The 23,325-nt window shown below is 38.5% G+C and overlaps 1 protein-coding gene across 1 annotated transcript; it reads right to left on the reverse strand.

The window, feature by feature from the left end:
- Nucleotides 1-16,823: 16,823 nt before the first annotated feature.
- On the reverse strand, nucleotides 16,824-21,727 carry LOC133798472 (protein-tyrosine-phosphatase MKP1). The gene is made up of 3 exons (XM_062236754.1): nucleotides 18,612-21,727; nucleotides 17,369-17,541; nucleotides 16,824-17,098 (listed from the first exon to the last, which is right to left on the reverse strand). The coding sequence occupies exons 1-2, from the start codon at nucleotides 21,093-21,095 to the stop codon at nucleotides 17,485-17,487; spliced, it is 2,541 nt and encodes an 846-aa protein (XP_062092738.1). The 5' UTR covers nucleotides 21,096-21,727; the 3' UTR covers nucleotides 16,824-17,098; nucleotides 17,369-17,484.
- Nucleotides 21,728-23,325: the final 1,598 nt, after the last annotated feature.

Below are 23,325 nucleotides of genomic sequence, written 5' to 3' on the forward strand. Positions count from 1 at the left end.
TCTTTTACACCGCGAGTAGTTACTGCTCGGGTGTAATTGTTCGTTTAAAGGAAAAAAGTTGTCCCGCAACAATTAAAAATGTCTTTACATCTCGACCCGTAGGTCGTATACTAAAACTAAAATTAAAAGAGATAAGCTAAGAAGTAGGAGGGTCTTGCGGGTGTTCCTGGTCGACTGCAGCGGCGGCTTCATCATCCTCACCTTCAACGCCAGTGGCTAAGGAGATTTTGGGTGAGGCTGGGATCTTCATTTTTTCCTCTTCCGCCAAACGAGCAACGCATCGAGCTATCTCAGTATGCCTCATGCACTCAGGAAGATAGCTGAAGTTGCCCCTTGATTGTGTTTCCAGAAGTCGTAGAAACACTTATTTGTGGCACCCTTGTACCTCTCCAGGTTGCGGGTGTTGGCTTTCTCAAGTTCATCGATCCGAGCCTCCAGCTTGTCGGCCTCTTGCCTGCTCGCAATCAAGTCTGCCTCGAGCTTTTTGGCCTCGCGGTAATTGATACAGTTAGACTCCTTATACTGGTCCCTTGACTCAACGGCTTTGTCCAGGGCTGTCTGCTTCTCCCTCAACTCCTCAACCAACTTATTTTTCCCCTCGAGCAACGCTGTGTTTGTCTTCTGAGCCACCTCAAACTACTCGGCATATTTTGCTTCAGCGGCCTTAAGCTCCTCAGCGTGCCGTTGTTCGGATGCCTTAGATTGCTCGATGATAACTCCCGAGCGGAGCCAGGCGGCAGTAACGGTCAGCATTGCCTGCGATCAGAACAAAAGTAAAAATGACTAATAGATAAAAGGATCAAGTCTCAACAAGAAAAGACAACTTACACTTGTGAGCTCATTTAGTGCGCGGGTTAAGATCTGGTCAACGTCCATTGACTCTTTCCTAGCCATCGCTTCTCGGCAACGCTCGTGCCTCAGGATCTTTGACATCCTGTCCTTGGCCGATCTTAGGGCGTGGCTCGATATGTCGCCCCCTGTGGAAGCAGAGGCAGCTTGTTAAGTCTGGTCAGCTGGAGCCGGTGGGGAAGGGGTCGACCCGACTGGAGCAGGCAGAGTCTGCTGCTCGAGGGGAGAAGGAGGTGGTGTTGCATTTGTTGAAGGTCCGTCTGCCGGAGGGTCTGCAGTACATGTTTTCTTGGCCGAAGGCGCTTTGCTGCTTTCCCCATGATGTCGCCTGCTCACTTTCTTCTTGCTCGCAGGAGCTTCGGGTGCACTATACATATCAAACATGTTTTCGAATGCCATGTCTGCAAGGAAGCAAGTACACGAACAGTGAGATAGTACAAATAACTGAGTGTGCGATGTCAGAAAAAGAAACAAAGAAAATTGTAAGTAAAATACCTGAGCTATCATTACTGGTCGCTACATTATATACTCTACTAGTGTTACACTCACTCTCTGCATGAAGAAGTTTGAATCTAAATTGGGATTGTACTTAAAGTTGTCGTCCCCGTCAAACAAGTGACAGGGAATTGGAAAACTATCTAAGAGTGAGAGATCAGTACCGTTCTCATCCGAAGATTCGTCAAGAGGCTCGAGGGGTTCGGTGGCTTTCTTTTTTCCCTTTCCCAGTGGGGCAGGGGGAGCAGCCGCTCGCGGGGTGCTGGAGGGTTCCCTTATTGTCACTCCAGTCGTCCTCCTCCTTTGAGGTTATGACACATCTGGGTGTTGCTCGGGAATCTCCTCGTCGGTGGCACTCCCCGCTATTGACTCCCTCACATCCTGGTGAGGTGCCAGAAGCCCGACCAGCCTCAGGTTAGCTTCTGTGACCAGCTGTTTGATGCTCTTCTCTACGTCAGTCATGCTGGCCAAGAGTGCTGATCGGAATTCCATGTCTGGAGTGGGAGCCGGTCGCAGCCATGGACCTGAAATACACTAAATCTCTAAGGGGAATGCAGGAAGATTTAAAGGAAAATAAACGACAAGGAGAGCAAAGATATTACCTCTTTGAGTGAAGGCCAGGTTGTTGGTGACCATGTCGGTGGTCAGAAAGTACTCTAGATGGTACTTCCCCGCATTGGATATAAAGGTGGTATCACTCAGAAAAGTGTGGGACGTTTCCTGGTGACAGAAATGGAAGAACCCCGTGTTTTCTTGATTGGGGTTAGATTATAGGTCGAACGGATAGTTGACCTCGTGTGGTGTGGGGACAGGCCATTTTTTATAGCTATAAAGGATATAGAGTGTAAAGAGCATCCTATACCCGTTTGGGGTTATTTGGAAAGGAGCGACCCCGAAATAGCTGGCCACTCATTGGAAGAAAGGATGGAGAGGCAGGAACGCTCCTGCCTCGATGTGATACCTCGACCAGGCGCTGAAGGCGTCCCCAGGCAGATTTTCCCGTTGGTCTATGGTAGGTTGGACTAGGGTCACCCCAGGAAGCCCGTACTTCTTAATGTAATTTGTAATCATCCCAACCGTTACTCAACTAGGAGGGGCAACGTACCATTCAACATCTGGTTGAATGGCATTTCGGAGTTGGGCATGAGTTTGGATTTCAGGGACGGGGGTGTTTTCTTCCCGACCACTGGTCGAAGGAATTTTAGCCCGAGGAGCAGGCTGATTTGAAGGCAAAGCGGATGGTTTCTTTTTCTGGGCTTTGGACTTTACTTGACCCATATTTTGAAGAGGAAACGATGGAATGTTTGGGATGACACGAGAAAAAGGGATCTCTGGTATCAACAGCGACGATTGCTCCTCGTCCTCAAGCAATTAGGCCAGCAAGTCGTCGTCGATAGGTCTCTCACCTCCCCATGGATCTTGCATGAAAAGCTGCGAACAGAAAAGGGGGAGATGAGAATTTAAGGCCTAAAACCCTGTGTTTAAAAGTTGGAATAACGCTGCTCGTGTATAAAAGTTAAGCTTTTATATCCAGCAGCATTCTGATAAAAAACATTGTATTTCAAGCGAACAGTTTGGAAAATAGATTAAAAAGAAAAAGTGAAAAGTTTTTCAGGAAAAACTTTTCGACTCTGAAAGGGCGAGAAAAACCCATTTTTTCAACTAGCTTAAAAATTGAATTTTTACTTCGATTTAATGCCCTAAATTTACAATCTCAACTACCAAGCTGACTCATAACTCCTATAAAACATTATTTCACTACCCTGTTAGACATTGATCAATATGCCCATTTATCCCAAAACAGTTTCAGCCAAGAACATTCAAAAGCTCAGAGACGAAATAGATATAAGATGGTTTTGCATGGCATCTCAAACGATTGAAAGATTCAGGAAACTTACTTGGATGAAAGTTGGAGTACGAACACGAACATTTTGAACGACTGAGAGAAAGTTCCTTGGATCAGCGATAAAAGATTCTGGGTTTTTTGGGCTCTGAAGGTCGAAGTTCTTTAGAGTTCTTGAAGAAGAGAAGGCGAGTAAAAAGTAAAAAGTTAAAAATGTGATCTTGGGGTATTATTTATAGTGATTGTGGCACCGTAAAAGAGGTAATCATGGAATTACTTTTTTCAAAGTATGGGGTAGTGCAATAGCTGTCAGAAATTTTTTTGGGAAACCGAAAAGACTTTATTGGACATGATTGGTTACCTTTTTCGAGAAGGCATGGGTGGCTCTGACAGATTTGGTGGGGTACGCGAAGATTCGGTTTCCTAAGTTTACTTTATGCTGGTCGTAGTAAATTAAACTTCCGGGGCAAATATTTACCCAAAAATGATTGTTGATGACATGGCAAGGATTTCTCATACGTGGTTGACACGTGGCAGAGTTGAAACAAAGGGGTGTTGTTCGATTATCGACCAGCTGCCCGTTTCTTCATCAAACCTCACGATTAGTGCGACCAGGCTGGTCGTAGGCTTCGGTTTATTTCCTTAAAAGATTGTAATCTTATAATAACTACATTGATTATTCCATCTTTATTGCCTTGATACACAGATATTAAGGATAGTTAAGGTCCATTGGCCCATGTAACCCCCCTTGAGCCTATAAATATGCATGAGAGAGCTCAAGGAGGGGACTTTGGACTGTGGAATCTTTTTTCTGAATACTGAGAGAAAGAGCATACAGTGCAATTATCCTCCAAACAGTTGTATTTCCCCTAAGGCTTGTGAAACTCAAGAACCCTAGTTCTTTGATCACGGCATTGAGATTCAATATTAATAATAGCACTAAGTGGACGTAGGTCATTACCATCCATTGGGGCCGAACCACTATAAATTGTCTGTGTCTATTCTTTACAATTAGATTCTATTCTTAATCATCATCTCAGTTCTTGTCGTGATTTTTGACTCCGTGTCATTGGCCAAATCGAGGGTCAACAATTTCTAACCACATGTTTCTCATACATAGCTCACCAATCCCTGCATCTTAGCTCTGGGTTTGGGAGCTTGAACAGCTCACCGAGTATACCCGCCTATTCTCTTTTCCTGTCCTACGTGTGGATGGGCCAAGGTCATGGTGAGACCTAGACCGATCCGATAGTGGAATAGGGGGAGGTTGTTGCTTCTATGTGGTGTTGAGAGAAGTGAGGTTGTCTGCAGGTGTGGATGCGAAAAATTCCACACTTGTGAAAGACCTACATCTCGTGTTTATGGTCCTTTGAAGGTCCAAAGCCACCATGACCAACACCTCGTTGGTCTCTTGGAGCACTGCCTCAATGTAAAAGGCATCAAACATGGTCTCGGCATTGCCACCGTTTCGGCCTTATGTCATGCCTAACACTGTTATGGAAATATATATTTACCTCAATGGAAATGGTAAGAAATTACAACTCTATGCAATATATTACAAATGATAATGATTGATTTAAAAAGAGTTACAACTCTATAACTGGAAATTACAAATAAAAGGAGAAGGAGATGTAAGATAATAGAAATAGAAAATACAACTCTATTACAAAAGATACAAATAAACTATAAGTGTTTGAACAAAAAGAAATAAAAGGATTACAACTCTTAAACAAAAGGTACAAGTAAATAGAACAAGAAGAAATAGTAGAAAAGCAAATGGAAGAAAATAAGAACAAAAACAATAAACTCTCACTTACACAACCAAAGTGAAGAGTGTTGGGGATCACCAACTTGAACAAGGTTTGAAACCTTTGTCCAAAAGCTTATTTCCCCCTAACTCAAGCACTAAGGGATCTCTCACAGATTATAGGAAATGCTTTCTGGAATTATCAAGCCTCAAGGTGTTTCTAGCCAAGTGCTCTAATGGATAGAAATATTGTGTCTTACAAGTGAGTTATAGGCTCCTATTTATAGAGTTTAGAGACACCCTTTGAATTTCAAATTCCACCAACCCCCATGGTTGTTACCAATGTTTAATTGGATTAATATGGAATTAAAAATGAGATTTGGGAGTTATTTGGGTTTTTTGAGTCGTTCAACAAAGATTGAAAAAACTGAAAAAATGGTCAGTTTTGGCCTGTGGCCGCAGCCAGAGACATTAGTGGCCGCGGCCACCAACATTCAGTGGTCGCGGCCACCGACCATTTTCAGCACTAAAAAATGTGCTGTTTTTCCAAACGGTTCCAAACCCTCCCAAATGATTTTGTAACTCCCAAAACACATTATTGGGGTTAAAATCATATCTCTAACAGCCATATCACATATGACTTTATGAAATTCATCTCAATATTGTGTAACAACAAATTTACACAATAAATGGTAATATTTGGAAGTTACAAATTTGTAACACCAAATATGTTACATTATTTGGATATATCTCATATATCTAAATATTGTAACTCTCTATTATATGCTACAATATGTGACACTCTTTGGCACATTTATTTAATCTAAAACATTATATTATAATATAATATAATATAATATTACATTATATTATAAAATAATATAACAAACACATCTGTTTCACACGAGTGGTCCTACGAGGCGCTCGCCTCGCACTTGACTTAGAGGCCTCGCTTGGGTGCCTAGAAGCCATGATGGCCTTGCATAGCAGGACATGCCTCACTTTGCCCAAGCGCCCAGATACAGCATACCCATGTCGCGCATGTAGCCCACGATCTTGCGAGACACCACAGCCTCGCACCAGGCACCTCACGCCACCAGCCGCACCACAATCGCGCGAGACACCACAACCTCACCCCAGGCGCCTCGCGCCACCAGCCGCACCACGACCTTGCGAGACACGACAACCTCGCACCAGGTGCCTCGCGCCGCCAGCCCACGTCTCGCCAACACCACGCGAGATGCCCTCGCGACCCTGTCTCGCCAGCATCATGCAAGACGCCCTCGCGACCCCGTCTCGCCAGCATCACGTGAGATTCCCACGCGAGATGCCCTTGCGACCCCATCTCTCCAGCATCACGCGAGACTCCCTCGCGTCGTGCACCCGTGCGCCAGTGCACCAACGGCCTCGCGCCGCTGGCCCTCGACAGCCCACCTCGCACACAGTCCTTCCTCCCGTGCCTTGTGGGAATGTATCTCCCATGATGACCCATAAAGGTTCCAACACTTAAAGTTTAAGAGAGCAGGGTACATGACGAGTATAAGAAAACCCACGAGTGACTCAAAAGAGATCGTACAGATACGAAGTACGTACGGGGGTACTGCTCTAAATTCCCCAGGTGACTTACCCTAAAGACCATGCCTGATAAGTAGTGGTCGTACGAATGGGGTACCTGATGTGGTTCTTCCCAACCAACCTCTAACGTTCGTACTAAATAGATGGTGGAGATATAACTAAGTACTAAAGTGGAGGTGCTTCTGTAGACCCTGAGCATGTACTGGAGTCGCCCACCACGTTCCTGGCACCACTACTATCTATAGACTGCATATGCAGGGTCATGTCCTCAGGGACCACCATGTACAATGAGCCAATGTTGCTTTACTATAAATACGACATCCCTTCACCTGAGAAGGGGGGAGGATTTTTTAGAGAATTTTGTAACCACACATTGTTAATGGGAATAGACACTACACATTCTTTCTATTTTTCATTTTGAAATTTCAGCATTTACATTTTTGTGCTCTGGAAATCAAATTGTTAACGCTAACTTTTTGTTAACCTCTGTAATTCGATTTGAAAATTTCTTTTTGAAACGAATGCAAGGTTAGAAAACCAAAAAGTAATAAGAAAATGAAAAAAAATTGTTGTTTATTGCTCTTGTGAATTTTCCCCAAAATCCAAACCCCATTCATGGTGGGAGTTCCTCCTATTTATAAGGATCATGACATCCCTTTATAATCTCACTTTTTCTTTTTCCCATGAAACAAAAAAAATTAAAATTGGGGATTTTTATATAAATATATACATAATATAAAATAATTACAAAAATACCTTAGATAACTTTATTTACATATATATCATGCTACGTCAGCATGTGTATACTAGAATCACAAAATATGTCTACTTGATTCTGAAAAGAAAAAAAAAAGGAGAAAAATCTCGCTTCCCAAAATTTTCGTTTTTTTTTTTCAAAAGTAATGTTTTGGTTGCTTTGAATGCCGATAAGATATCGATTGGTTACTTTTTTCATAAAATGCTTCATTTTTAGACCATATTATTTCATATACATTTTGATTACCTCCAAAATTTATTTTTAGAAAAATTGTTATATTAAGATATCAAATAGTCATTTTTAGGTTATATTATGACGTCATATTATTTAAGATATTGTCACGTTACCTTCAGACCTATATTAGAAACTAATGTGCTACAATAAAGCATAACAAGTGCTTTTTAATTTGGTTAAATAAAAATTAATTCTAAGAGACCAAAATATGTATTTGTTTTATTATAATTTGAAAGTAACTTCTAAGTATCTTTTCTATTTGATTAATAAGAAAAAAAATTGTTGTATCCTAAAAATATGAGCTTAATTATCTTGCTCGAGGTACAACTAGCACGTAATAAATAAAGGATGCAAGACTTCAGAGATGCTTCGTTAACTCCAAACCAAACAGATCAAGGATGTGTCACTGAGTTTGGAATAGCCCAGATCCTTTAGATCGTTTGAAATAAATGGTGAGGACAAGAGATCGAAGTGTACCATGTCCAGATCGCCCTTATCAGGCCCGAGCATTATCTAAGTCAAAACATCCTACTCCAGTTATATCTAGTTCGAGAGTGACATCTAGCTCGAGGTGGTTCAAAGACGCGCATATAGAAGAATCCCTACAAAGTCGGATGCCCAATATGATGTAGAGAATGGTGAATAGAATTGTATGTTTTATTCATGTGAATGTCATATATTTATACAACCTAGGAGAAACTAAAATAGGAAAGTATGAGAGAAAATAGGAAACGAAATAATTACAATTGACCCTATCTTCTAGCTAATTTACAGCTAATTATTCTAACACTCCCCCTCAAGCTGGAGCATAGATGTTAATCATGCCCAGCTTGTTACAAAGATAATCAACCCGCACCCCATTCAAAGCCTTCGTAAAAATGTCTCCTAATTGTTCTCCAGTTTTCACATATCCTGTAGAGATCAAGCCTTGTTGAATTTTCTCACGAACAAAATGTCAATCAATCTCAATGTGCTTAGTTTGCTCATGAAACACAGGATTTGAGGCAATTATGAAGAGCAGCTTGATTATCACACCATAATTTTGCTGGCACTGAAGTCTGAAATCCTACTTCAGTCAAAAGCTGATATATCCACATTATCTCACACACAGATTGTGCCATAGCCCTATATTCTGATTCAGCACTGGATCTGGACACAACATTTTGTTTCTTGCTCTTCCAAGAGACCAAATTACCTCCAACAAAGACACAATAACCTGAAGTGGATCGTCTATCCACCTTGGAACCAGCCCAATCTGCATCTAAGAAACACTCCATCTGGGTGTGCCCATGATCCTTGTAAACAATACCTCTTCCGGGTGCTCCTTTCAAGTAACACAGAAATTTTCTCTAAGGCTGCCCAATGATGAATTGTTGGAGATGACATAAACTGACTGACAACACTAACTGAGAATGCAATATCTGGACGAGTCACAGTAAGATAATTCAGCTTTCCAACTAATCTGTGATATTTCTCAGGATCTTCAAATGGTTCCCCATCACGTGTCAGATGCACAGCTGGATTCATTGGAGCACTACAAGGTTTTGCTCCCAATTTTCCTGTCTCAGTTAACAAATCAAGTACATACTTCCTTTGAGACAGAAAAATACCTTGTTTACTCCGAGTGACTTCAACTCCCAAGAAATACTTGAGCACTCCCAAATCCTTCGTGTGAAACTGGGTATGAAGGAATGATTTAAGGGAAGAGATGCCTTCAGTATCATTTCCAGTAATAACGATGTCATCCACATACACAACTAACAAAATGATACCAGCAGTTGATCTTTTATAGAACACAGAATGATCTGACTTACTTTTCAACAAACCAAATTTCTTAACAGCCTGACTAAATTTACCAAACCAAGCACGAGTACTCTGTTTCAAACCATATAAAGACTTGCGAAGACGAAAAACTCGTCCTAACTCCCCCTGAGCAACAAACCCAGGAGGTTGCTCCATATATACTTCTTCCTCAAGATCTCCATGAAGAAAAGCATTTTTAATATCAAGCTGATGCAAAGGCCAATGATGAGTAGCTGCCATGGAAATGAACAGTCGAACAGATGTTAGTTTAGCAACAGGAGAAAAAGTATCACAATAGTCCACTCCATAAGTTTGAGCATAACCCTTGGCAACAAGACGGGCCTTTAAGCGAGCAATTGTTCCATCCGGATGGACTTTAACCGTAAACACCCATTTGCACCCTATGGCCCGTTTTCCTGAGGGAAAATTAACCAAGTCCCAAGTACCATTTGCAACTAAAGCATTCATCTCTTCTATCATTGCAGCAAGCCAGCCAGAATGAGACATTGCTTCACGAACAGTTTTAGGAATAGTGATAGAATCAAGAGAAGCAATAAAAGAGCAAGAAGAAGAGGAGAGGTGATTATAAGAAACAAAAGAAGAAATAGGGTATGTACATTGGCGTTTACCTTTACGTAGTGCAATGGGAAGATCATCTTTGAGTTCCGGATCTGATGACGAAGATGCAGGTGCAGGACATGAAACGGGAGGTGGAGGAGGTGGACGCCTGGTGTACACTATAGGAGGCTTAGGAAGTGGTGGAGGTGGTGGAGGTGTAGGCATTGCGGGAGCTATGACCGAGGCAGGTGAAGGAACAAGAGACTCGTCAGAACATGTATCAGGCACAGAGGATGTGACAGAATATACCAACAAATCATTATCCTCCCCCTGATGAGTAGGAGTAGGTGAAGATGAAAAATAAGGTGTATTTTCCACAAAAGTAACATCAATAGAAACAAGATATTTGTTGAGATCAGGACAATAACACCTATACCCTTTCTGAAGACGAGAATAACCAAGAAAGACACACTTTAATGACTTAGGGTCTAATTTGGTGACATGTGGACAGATATCGCAAGCAAAACAAACACTGCCAAATACCCAAGGTGCAACTGGAAATAATGACTTACCAGGAAAAAGAATTTTAAATGGGATCTCACCATTAAGTACAGAGGATGGCATGCGATTAATAAGAAAGCATGTTGTGGAAACTGCATCAGCCCAAAAAGGTTTAGGAACTTTCATTTGAAACAAGAGGGCACGTGCAGTTTCAAGAAGATGTCTGTTTTTACGTTCTGCTACACCATTTTGAGGTGCAGTATCAACACAAGAAGTGTCATGAAGCATGCCATTAGAGGTCATGTAAGATTGAAATTGAGCAGATGTGTACTCTTTGGCATTATCACTTCACAAAGTACGAACAGACACATTAAATTGATTTTGAATCTCAGCACAAAATATAGAAAACAACTCAGAACGATTTTTCATTAAATATAACCAAGTTACACGAGAATAATCATCCACAAAAGTAACAAAATACCTGAATCCAGGTTGAGACAAAATAGGAGAAGGACCCCAAACATCAAAATGAACTAACTCAAAAGGAACACTAGCACGTTTATTGACTCGAGGACTCAAACTAACACGATGATGTTTGGCAAACTGACATGACTCACAATCTAATGAAGACACCTTACTATACTGGGGACAGAGTTTCTTGAGCAGAGGAAGGGATGGATGGCCCAAACGACAATGAGCCTCAAAAGCGGAAGCAACACTTGGACAAGCAATAGAGGCTGGTGGAAGTAGATCAAGAACATACAGGCCACCAGATTCATGTCCTTTACCAATGATCTTCTTCGTCATAAGATCCTGAAACAAACAATGATCGGGAAAGAATGAGATTGAGCAGTTTAGATTACGAGTGAGTTGACTAACAGAAAGCAAATTAAAGGACAAATTAGGTAAATGTAAGACTGATGACAAAGTGAGCAAAAGTGTGGGAGCAACAGTGCCAGATCCAAGAACAGAAGATGGTGATCCATCAGCTAAGGTAACAGTAGAAGTGGAACTATAAGACTGAAAAGTGGAAAAGAGACTAGAATTACCTGTCATATGATTTGTGGCACCAGAATCAATGACCCATTTTGAGGATGTGGAAAGAAGGCATGCATTAGAGTTACCGGAATCAGCTATCGCAGTGACAGAAGGAGATGAAGACTTAAGAGATTCCTGATACCTCGAGAATTTGGCAAATTCATCAGCAGAAATAAGGACCAATTTGTCAGATGCATCACTAGTGCTTGCAATATTAGCAGAGTGTTTTTGCTAATTTTTGAACTGTAACTTCCTACACTCAAACTTGGTGTGGCCTGGTTTCTTACAATAGTTGCACATGATGCTCCCAGAATCTGGTGTTCAATTATCAGGTCCTTGTGAATTACCTCCTTTGTATCCACTTGGAGTAGAGTTTTTCCATGGTGCAGAATTGTTACGACTCACCAAGGCACTATTAAGACGAGCTGAAGAGGTAGTTTCTGTGCGAAGAACACGAGTAAACACATCTTGTAAAGAGGAGACATCAGAACCAGAGAGAACTTGTGACTTTGCCGAGTCAAATTCAGATGAGAGTCCTGCAAGAAAACTCATAATAGCCATCTGCTCTCGTTGGCGCTGTTGAACCTTCACATCAGGACTAAATGGCAATAACACATTAAGCTCTTCATATGTTTTTTTAAATGCCATAAAGTAACTCATAAGTGACTGATCTTGTTTCTCCGCACGATAAAAGGCTTTGCAAACATCATATATGTGAGATAAGTTGTCTTTGCCATAATACAAAAACTCCAAGTAATCCATTAGTTCTTTGACCAATTCACAGTGATTAATCAAACTAATTAACTCATTATCGATAGAATTTTGAATTTGAAGGAACAAGCGAGCATCCTCACGGAGCCATATTTTTCTTGAATTGTCTTTTTCTTTGGGAGGATTGTCAGTCAAGTGATCATCTTTGTCAATACTCCTCAGATACAGTCGAATCGTCTTACTCCATTCCAAATAATTCGAACCAATCAATTTATGGTCCGTGATTTTAGACATCATGGGAACCACATCAGAAACAACCACTGATTTCGAATCTGATTTTATCTCTGCCATAATCTCGAAAGCAAAAACAATTGAAAGAGAAAAGGAAGAAAGCGAACACCAAAGAATGAACACCCAAACACGAAGAAGGCAAAAGTATCAAACCACAAAATGAGAAAAACCACCGGAGATCGATGCAAGGAGGACGGGGAAGGGCTGGGAGCGTGACAGACATTGACCGTCACTGGAAAAGAGGTTGGACGCGCCCTCACGCGCCGGCGCATGGGAGTCGGGGCGGCGGCAATTGGCGGCGCGTGGGGCCCACCCGCGGTGAATCTGGCTGCCGGACTTCGAGGTTTTGCAGATTGGCGGCTGGGCAATCCGTCTATGTGGGTGGTGAGAATAAACTCGCACTCCAACTAAGGTTTCCAAAAACGGAACCCTAAACTCAAACCCTAATCTCTTTCTTTTTTTTTTATGAACCCTAATTTCGAATTTTGAATCACAATTCTAAGTATTTCTCTAATACCATGTAGAGAATGGTAAATAGAATTTTATGTTTTATTCATGTGAATGTCATATATTTATACAACCTAGGAGAAATTAAAATAGGAAAGTATGAGAGAAAATAGGAAACGAAATAATTACAATTGACCCTATCTTCTAGCTAATTTACAGCTAATTATTCTAACATGCATTAAATGCACATGATCGTTATATACATTTATTGATTAATGTAAACAACAATAAGCTTAATTAGGGTATTTACGTATCCATTTATTTGGGAAGTTACACAATTTTGTATGTCACCATTTACTGTACGGTTATCCAATATTGTCCATCACAATTCCATATAAATATAAGGGAAATTGCCAGTAAAAGGGACTAACATCTTATATGTCAAAACTCTGCTGAAATTGTCATAAACAATCTCTTCAAGAGTTCCTAAACAAGAATAAGAGTGACTCGTGAACTAGGCTGATTTTAACCTCCGAACCACGTAGAAATTTTGCGAGTTTACATTTACGGTTTATTAACAATCTTAATCTCTCTAATTAGATTTATTAATCCCCTGTTGGCGAAAAATCGCGTAAACAAAAACCATTATTACTCACATGTAAATTACATGAGTGACAAAAAAGTATATCAAAAATTTTCGTTAAAAAGTTACAGTGTACTAAAAGTAAATTTTGCTAATAAGATATATATGGTAATTTGTTATACTTCATTATAACTCATTAGTTTCATAAAAAATACTTTTTATGAATAAATAATCAATCGAGATATCTTATCAGCATTCTAAGTATTTAAAAAATTACTTTTGCAAAGAAAATGAAAAATTCATAATTTGGTGAACTTTTGCATTTTAAGTATATTATTTTTAAAATTCAATATTTTTTTTATGATGTGAAAAGATATTAATGAATAAAAAGTTGTACGTGATTTTTAAAAGGGTTTATACCTTTTTGGACCCTGTGTTTTTTCTTATTACATGTGTTTGACCCTGTGTTTTGACAAATTATTTTTTGGACCCTATGTTTTGTAAAATGGTTAAAATAGAACCCTAAACCCGATTTTGGTGAATGTTTTCTCAACTAAAATTACAAATAATTTACTGAACTAACAATTCAGAATAAAAATAAAATCATTCTGCTTAAAAACTGTGCTGTTATATTCAATTTTTTCTTCATCAAAATTGAGTTTAGGGTTCTATTTTAATCATCTTACAAAACATATGGTCCAAAAAGTAATTTGTCAAAACACAGGGTCCAAACAGGTAATGAGACAAAACACAGGTTCCAAAAAAGTATAAACCCTTTTTAAAATTAAAATGCAGAAACTCACTGCTCCACAAATGGTTAGCTCATTTGTCAAGCACGTGGCCATACCACGATTGCACTCTCTGCAGTATGTCAATATTTAATAATAGAGGCGCTAATATATTAATGTTTAAATATAAATCCATACATTAAAAAGAATACTTAGTTGTTCGAATTGGGTAGAATTGGCAAGTTAAAACTATTATCCAACCCATTCATAATTTCAATAAAGGGAAAATACTAGTTTCACCTTATGTTTTACCTTAATACTCGATCTACCTTTATATTTTGTTAAATGATATTTTGAACTCTGTGTTTTGCAAAATAAGTTAAAATAATACCCTAAGCTCGATTTTGGTAAAATATTTTTTTTTCAAATTGACTGAAATACCATCATATTTTTTAAATATTGAATTACTTAAACAATTAAAGAGATTTTAAAATAAAATAAAAACTAATAAACTAAAAAAAATTAAAATTAAAAAACTAAAGCCCTGCTTGGCATGGCTTTGGAAGAGCTTTTGAAGTTTAAAAGTTACTTTTAAGTATGTTTGGATGAAATATAAAAAGAACTTTTTGAATTTAGAAGAGCTTTTAAGAAAAGCAATAACTCATGAGCTTCTTCAAGAAAGACTTCTAAAAAACACGGGAAGATATTTTCTTGTTTTAATGAATCCTTCATAATACCTATATTACCCTTATTTTTTATAAAAGAAAAAAAAAATTACATCCATATCTTAAATTGTGCAGATAACAGTTATAGAATACGATTATTTTTTTCTTAAAAAATATTCTATCTAATTTTTCTAAAAATAACTAGGTACGATTTTTTTAGTTTTTATTTTTATTGTTATTGTTTTGTATATAGAATCTCTTTCTCTAACTACATTTAGATTTTAATATTTGAATATTCAATTTAAAATTTAGATTTTTTGCTAATTACGTTTAAATTTTTATGATTTATTTATTTATTAATTAATATTATTTCACATATGTATGCAATTAGATTTTTTCCTTCAAAAGAACGGTTGATTTTCAAATGAGTTGAGACATAACATATACTATTATTATTATTATTATTATAAACATATATTTATGGCTAAATTTGATATTTATTTTATAAGAGCTTTTATGCAGTATATACCAAACACTTTGAAAAGCTCTTCAACAAAGAAAAAAACTCTTTCAAAATATAAATCCAAACAGGAATTAGAAACCTCAAATTTTTACTTCTCTTCTTCTTATGTCTAAAAGTAAAAGTAAAAGTTATGCCAAACAGGTCATAAGTCTCCTCTTGCTTCCCTTCCCGTAAGCCCTAAATCTCTAATCTTCTTCTTCTTCTTCAACCGGTGGCTGGGGTCTTACTCATGGGCAGAGGGAGGGTTTGGCAATGGGCTGGGGCTCAGATTTGGGCGAGGCAGGACATGGGTCACTAAGATTGATGGTGACTGGACTTCAAGTGCGACTAGGCTCAGATTTGGGTCGCTATGAAGGGGCTTGGGGCTCAAATGAAGGAAGCGTGATGGGATTGGACTGCGTGAGATTTGAGGTGTGGCGACGTCGAAGATGAAGCTGAGCTGAGGTCAAAGGCATGACGATAATAGAGGAGGGACGATGGGGATGGGGATGTTTGAGGTCTAAGGCACAACGACGATGGGCAATTATTTCCCTTTGTTTTTCTAGGTTTAATTTTCATGTTCTTATGGGTTGTGTTCATGAGTTTGCTCTTATGTTCTTCATATTTTTACAGGGTTTTGCTTATGTTTTTGCTAGATTTTTGTTCAGGTAGAAATCTGTGTATGAAATTGGGTATGAAAAAAGAAATAGTTTGAAATCTATTACGAGTTTTGGATCTTAATTTATGATGATGAATTTTTTGTTTTCTATTTGATTTTGTTTTAATTTTTGGGTTTTGAATATGGGTTTGAAGGATGAACACAAAGCATTTTTGTTTTAATTACTAGGTTGGATTTTGATTTTTGTTTTGTTTTTTTTTTATTAGATTTTGATTAATTTAGTTAATGTTATAAGTTAATTATTAAATTTAGGTTTTAAGTTTAGCATTTAGGTTTAAATTTTAATTTTGTTTATGATAATTATTTTTTAAGTTTAAATTTATTAAAATATGTTTTTTTTTTAATTTCATATTAATTTGTTATTATTTTCTATTAATTAATTTATAAAAGTATGGGCATCTTAGTCATATTAAAAAATATATTTAATCAAAATAGGGTTTAAAATATTATTTTGATCTATTTTGTAAAAAAAATAGTCCAAAATTTCATTTGACAAAATATAAGGCCTAATTGAATATTCAAACTAAACAGGGACTAGCAATACCATTTGAATTGTTCAAATTGTATTTTCTCGACTTATTCAAACAGTTATTTGGGCAGATTAGACAATTGGAAAACTTATTGCTCAGCCCAACTACTATTTCGCTTAAAGTTAAAATTCCCTTCTTTTTTATATACAGCAAGGTGTAAGATGTTCCAAGGAAAAAAATAAGGAAGCCAGATTTCTTTTTATATAATAGGATTTGGCAATTTTGGTTGTATTAGCCGAAGTCCCAGGGCCACGGAATCAAAAGGTCTAAATTATAGACCTGAATCCTGAAGTAATCAATTTATGCATTCCCAAAACTTTCAAGTTTGCATTTGATAAAAGTTCTGATGTAGTAGTTGAAAGTTTTCATTAACCCTTGAGAATTTCAACCGTGTTCCGAAAAAATAAAAAAAGAAACTCAAGATTTACTTCTAGAATGAGTGAATATACAAAGTTGGTCCAGGGGATAGGGCAATGATTTTAAGTTGAGAGCGGGTGTGTTACACTAGACAGGCTACAGCATTGTACAACCAGTTGACCAGAGCTACATGATTAGCGACCTCCTGCATCCAACATGTCCAAAAGAAATATAGGCTATAAGAACACAAACACACAAGAAATATAAATTATATGAAATCTACAAGCTTTTTAAAAAACAATACAATAGTTAGCAGTGTCCAATACAGCCTTCTACTTTGGTCAGCAATACAATAGTTAGCAGTGTCAAATACAACCTTCTACTTTGGTTAGCATGTATACTTTCACCACAAACCCCCAAAAAGGAAGTAAAAAAAATATCTACGCGGTAACAATTTGAATTCATAGTTAACTACCTTGCTGGTTCTGGCTATCTATAAACCAATGTTGATGTATGAAAGTAAGTTGAGGGTCAAATATAGCCAGCTAAAGGATTAAGAATTTGGTTGAAGCTCCCGTGTTACAGAATGTGCTACAACAGATTCAACATTGCAAGAAATTCTGTTGGTTCTTCGTCTTCTTTAACAATCTGTTCATACAGAGCATCCACGACTCAAGAGTTAAATCACTTCAAACAACAGAATACTCTAATGATTAACAGTCAAGCTTTTTGCAGGATTGATTATAAAACAGCACCATCCACATAGAGAATGAGCAAACAAATAGACCCAACATACCAGAATACGAGACATTTTCCATTCATTTTTGCTAGTTTATGACAAACATCAGCAGCCGAAATGCAGCATAAATAACCAGTATGTACTAAAAGAAAGATGATTGGTCACTTCTAAGTAGCAATAGCAGTGTAGATGGAAATACAAATAAAACAAGGAATAAGCAAACAGTAAATGATAAATGGCAGGTTAAATCTGATAATTTGTTGTTTTCAAAGAAAATAAGTTAGAAACTGCAGGTAAACATGTTAGAAATAAATAACTAGTGAATTGGTTTTACAAGGAATATAGAATTACAGCATTTAGGAAAGGAAATGAAAAGATCCTTGCTAATAGTTCAGATGTCATTTCAAACAAGCCTGGCATAAAAAACTTTACTAATTACACTAATATACAAAGATATTTAAATAAAATAGAACAGTACAAATGATATTGAAAATAAAGTGCATAAGAGCACTAAGGCTCCTTATCTTAAAAGTTAGCTTTTTAGAAAATAAAATAAGAGGAAAAAGAAGTGCCACAAAATGCAATCTGATTTCGACTATGAAAGTTCCTTTATCATGGTTATACAGTTATACTTATTTACTTATTTAGTTGCTGAAAAGCTTTTGTTACTTATCCCCCACCCCCACCAAAAAAAATGAAGTTATATAGTTGATATACATGAGCACCATCACTCCAGATCATTGCACAAAGCATTAAAACTCAAGCGTCAACATGAAAATCAAGTGGAAATTATTGTCATAAACCTATGTGATTTGTGCACTATCAATGTAACATTGCCATGTGCACTGTTTCTGTATGACTTGTTAGAATTAATTTATGTAAGTTATTTTACCCAAAAAAAATGTTGAATATTAGGAAGAAACAAAAATATTAAAAATGACGGTAATCCACTAGCAAAATCCAAAAGAACTTCCCATACCTTAATCTTTAGGCCTTTCGGGAGACCCATTTGAATAAGCATATCGGAACCAACTTGATTCCAGTCAAGCTCTTCTAGACCATCTGATCCTTTGCCACTATCTAGCTTAAGTTGACATTTGCCACGGTCAGCAGATCTTCCTACCCAAACATATAAAATCCTCTCCTCATTTTTGCCTAATCCTGTATTTGGAGACAAAACAGCAAAAGTGGCTCTGGAATCCAGATCATTCACACCAAATGTTGTCATCTTCTCTAAACTGGGCCAACGACATATTAGAGCATGTGAAACATCATATCTCGTTGAGCCACCACTTTCCTCTATCCCATTTTGGGCTGAGAAATCTGAGCCTTCTCTCCGAGGTTCACCACAATGTTTGACAAAATCATCTTTCGTCTGGCTTGGATCAAAACCAGTTTCCCTAGAAGGATATATATCGCAATGTTCTGGTGAGGCCCTCTCCCCATTTTCAACACCGTCCCTGGTCTCCGAGGCATTGCGAACATTAATGGCTAAGAAGCAACTACCGTGGCTTACATTGACAGCGCCGTCTTGATCGTCAGGGAGAATTGAGAAAGTGGGGGTAGCCCTCATCTTTTCACTCAAATCTGGCAGCTTAAGAGATTTTGACATGCTACCTCTCCGCTCCGCAAGGGAAGGTGAGGACTTCTTAAATGGTGAAGAATTCGACTGAGAAGTTAAATTAGAGCCAGCTATTTCTGGACTTCTAGATGTTGATTGAGATGATGCTTTGGTTGAGAGCAGAGACAAGTTAGAAAAATTAGACAATGAGGAAGGAACACCAGAAGCTGCAGAAGGAGAATCCAAAGAAGATTCTGGGAAATATTTAAAACTGGTACTTGGTTCAGAAGATATGGAATCCGGAGAGAGATAAGGAGGTGAAGGCGAAGAGGATGACGATGAAGACGACGAAGAAGACACTGATGAAGGTGATGCTGAAATTTTAGATGAATGCACCAACATCATTGAGTCTGAGTACACCCTGGAGAGGGGAATTCTGGGTGCAGAGACAAAATCCTTCATATTGCCAGAGGCAAACTTCCTCCTTAGCAGACTCCAACTGCTTTCTCTAGCAGGAAGGTGGGTTTCATGCTCATTTTCCGAAGATGCAAATGGCGGTACAAAGCCCCCCATAATAGCTTTCTGGAAAATCTCAAAGTCAACATTATACGATTCAACTTTTCTATCACCTGGGACAATCCTAATGGCTGATTTTCCAACTACGTTAACGTTGGCAGACTTATCCATCAAGGGTAAAAGGTTTGAAAAAGCATCCCAAAAATATAATGGTTCTTCCCCTTCCTTGAGTACTGTTATTGGCCCTTGCACTCTTTCATACCGAACAATCTGACAAACAGCACCTCTAGCATCCCTTTCCATGATTGTCTCACAGCTCTTACCAATCCAAACATAAATTGCGGAAGGAACATGAATGATAAATGCCCCTCTAGAATCCAAAGCAGCCGGAGAAGGATCATTCAACATCTTTGGAACAAGATGCAGAGGATCATAGGGCGAGTGTGGAGCAAGTCTGTACATCCTCAGTAAGGAACTAGGGCTGAGTGGAAACGCATGTACCCTCTTTTGACACTGCAATAGCTGGCAAGCGAACCCCATATTTGGATCAGCAATTCCTCTCGCTGCTTTCACATACTGAAAAGCATCGTCAAAACTCTGGCCTTCTCTCCACATAAGATAAGCAATTACCAAAGATGTGGACCGGGACACCCCTTGGCAACAGTGAACGAAAACCCTCCCTCGTTGTTCCCTAACATCCTCAAAGTAATCAAAAACATCATACAAGATACTAGTAATATCCTCTGACGGACTATCTTGTAACCACAAAGTTCTATACATAAAATCAGCTTTGAAGTACTCGGGACAAACAAACCCAACACAGTTCAGTACATGGGTAATGCCATTCTGCTTAAGTATTTCCCTGTCCCTTGCAACAGCATCACCACCAAGGTAGATATGTTCTGCCACTTTTGAACACTCTTTATCAAAGAAAGCAATTTTATCTCTTCTTACAAGCCCACCATTCTTGTCTGGTTGGTTTCGCTGAATCGAAGACAAATCAAGCTTCAGCCTTTCCCCGCCTCCTCTTCCACTTGGTGTGGGAGGCTGCGGCCACTCACCGATATCGTCCGAACTCGCTTTGGGCCACTCATCCAAGCTCCGACGAGCAATCGACAATGGCTGCAAGGGTGGTAAACATGACCTGGCCTTGCAATTCTGCTGAGAGCGAGGGGTTAGTGGAGCTGGAAACCGACGGTTTTGGCCATGGCCGTTCCCAATACTGCCATTACTTGGATCTGCAACGTCTTTCTCTTCATTCTCAGGGTTGTGTAGCGAAGACCGCGAAGCAGACCACGAAGCCGAGCGCCAGAACATCTTCCGGGAGCCGGAAGGAGGCTGCGATGGACCCCATGAAGCACCAGATGCATCATCCTTGCCCACCATGCCCTCTTCCAAATCCTTAAAGCAAACTTCACAAGAAATACTCAACTATCCCTTTACTAAGCTCCAAACATGGCGGAGTTTCTGCTAACCCAAATGCATAAAACCAACACCCATGACTATATATGCATACACGCACACTTACAGATCAAGCATAACCTATACAAGCTTTCAAAGAAAACCCCTTTGAAAATAAATTGAAAATTAACAACAAATTAAAGTCTGAAATCTGTATATTAAAAGGGGGAAAAAACGACGAGCAAACTAACAACTGATTAACAATTTTGAAGTGCAAAAATGTCAGAGATTATAACTATAACTTCAAAAAAAATAAAAGACTAAATAACCTAGCTAAGTATCTTCAACTGAAATTTTCTCCTTCCTCAATATCTAGGGTTTATAACCGATTTGAAAAATGAGAGATTGGTTAACTTACTAAAACGATAATAGAGAGCTAGAATGTAATAAAGAAAGTCTGAGAGGAAACTTTTATCATTAGGAGACTACGATTTTCGAAACTGAGAAGAAGAAGAAGAGAAGACTGAGGCGAAAATATGAGTGAAAGAGTGAGAGAGAAAAGAGGAACAGTCACATTCTAATGTCATAGATGGAGGCGAAGGTGCACCCTATTTCCCTGCACCGCTACTTTTTTATTTATTTATTTAATGTTAACTTTTTCTCTTAACAAAATTCTAAACTCGTCTTGAACGATCTCTCACGTATGATCATTCCATTGAAACTATAGATTCTTTTAATATTTATATATTTTTTAAGTTAGAAATTAATATTCATTCATTGTTGAATCCGACAAAGTCCATTAATGCTAATTAAGGAAAATTAACAAATATAGATTTTCTAAGTCATTTACAATAAAGAAAGTAAAATAAAATATACCCTCAAAATCACTTCAACTAAAAATCTAATAAGATACGAGCACACATGCATCAAACGAGCGTGAAGTAAATTAGACTTATTCTCCAAATAAGCATATGACAGATCAACCCCATCAATAATTATCAACCAATAAGAATTGGAAACTAACAATCCCATTATTCAAATAACAAATAAGAGAAATAAACGAGTCATTAGGTCATAAACGTATATCTCAATGTTATTAATGGTCCAGGATTAAAAATTTCGATCAAAATGAATGAATATTTCATTAAAACATTAAACTGTATATAGGATCTCATAATAAACGTTTACAAAGTTGTTTAAAGTTCCAAAAAGGTCATTACAACTCAAAAGTTACAATTCGCCGACCTGAGCGGCAAAAATAAGGTTTAACCCTAGTTCCTTTGAGAAATCTTGGGCGTGGTGGTCAAGCAGCCGCATATGTACTCGTCGCCACCTAAGCTCTCAAACTCATGGCTGGTCCAGCTTTCCTTTCCTTTTACATGCACCACATAGCACTCGTGAGCCAAGACCCAACAATAAAACTTAATACAAGTGCATGAACAATATATACAGATTCAGATGTATATTTAGCATGCCCATCAATAATAACCTACTCCTGCATGCATACAAGTACAAATAAATGATTGTAGAATCATTCTAGGACCCGCAGCCCTAATCAGATGTCCATAGAGTCAACCTTGGGTCATTTGCCCTGAATAGATGACCATAGAGTCAAGCTAGGGTCTTTTGCCCTGAATAAATGACCATAGAGTCAACCTGAGGCCTTATATGCCCTAGCTATGTGACCATAGAGTCACCCGGGGCCCTTTGCCCTAGCTCTGAGTAACTAGCCATAGAGCTAGCCAAGCACTTTGTTTTCTAAGCGACCATAGGGTCGGTCAACGTAATAGTATGTCCCTGATCGGGCCCTGGCCTTTCGATCAATGCGTAGTGCGTTATTGATTCTCTTGACCAATAAGTCAAGGCTCTAACAGGTATTCGGATATCCTGCAATATATGCTTATACAAATACAGATACATATACAGATAGGCATACTTTAGATAATTCAAGTATGCATACAGGATTATCACATATTTTAGCCAATTAAATACAAACATAGTAATAAGAGCCCTGATTATGCAGACAGTGTAAACAATTATCCAGACACAAAGCATTTAAGAATGCTTAATCAACGAGCAGAAACATAACTGTTATCCTTGTTTTTCCACCTGTAACACGTAGCATGACCCAATGGGTCTGTGGGCCCTCTTAAGGAGGTCTAGGCTCATCTTGAGCCCAATGAGCAGGGAAGGAAGAAACCCTGATATCCCAAGC

The sequence above is a fragment of the Humulus lupulus genome, chromosome 8, assembly GCF_963169125.1.
Source record: "Humulus lupulus chromosome 8, drHumLupu1.1, whole genome shotgun sequence".
NCBI lineage: Eukaryota > Viridiplantae > Streptophyta > Magnoliopsida > Rosales > Cannabaceae > Humulus > Humulus lupulus.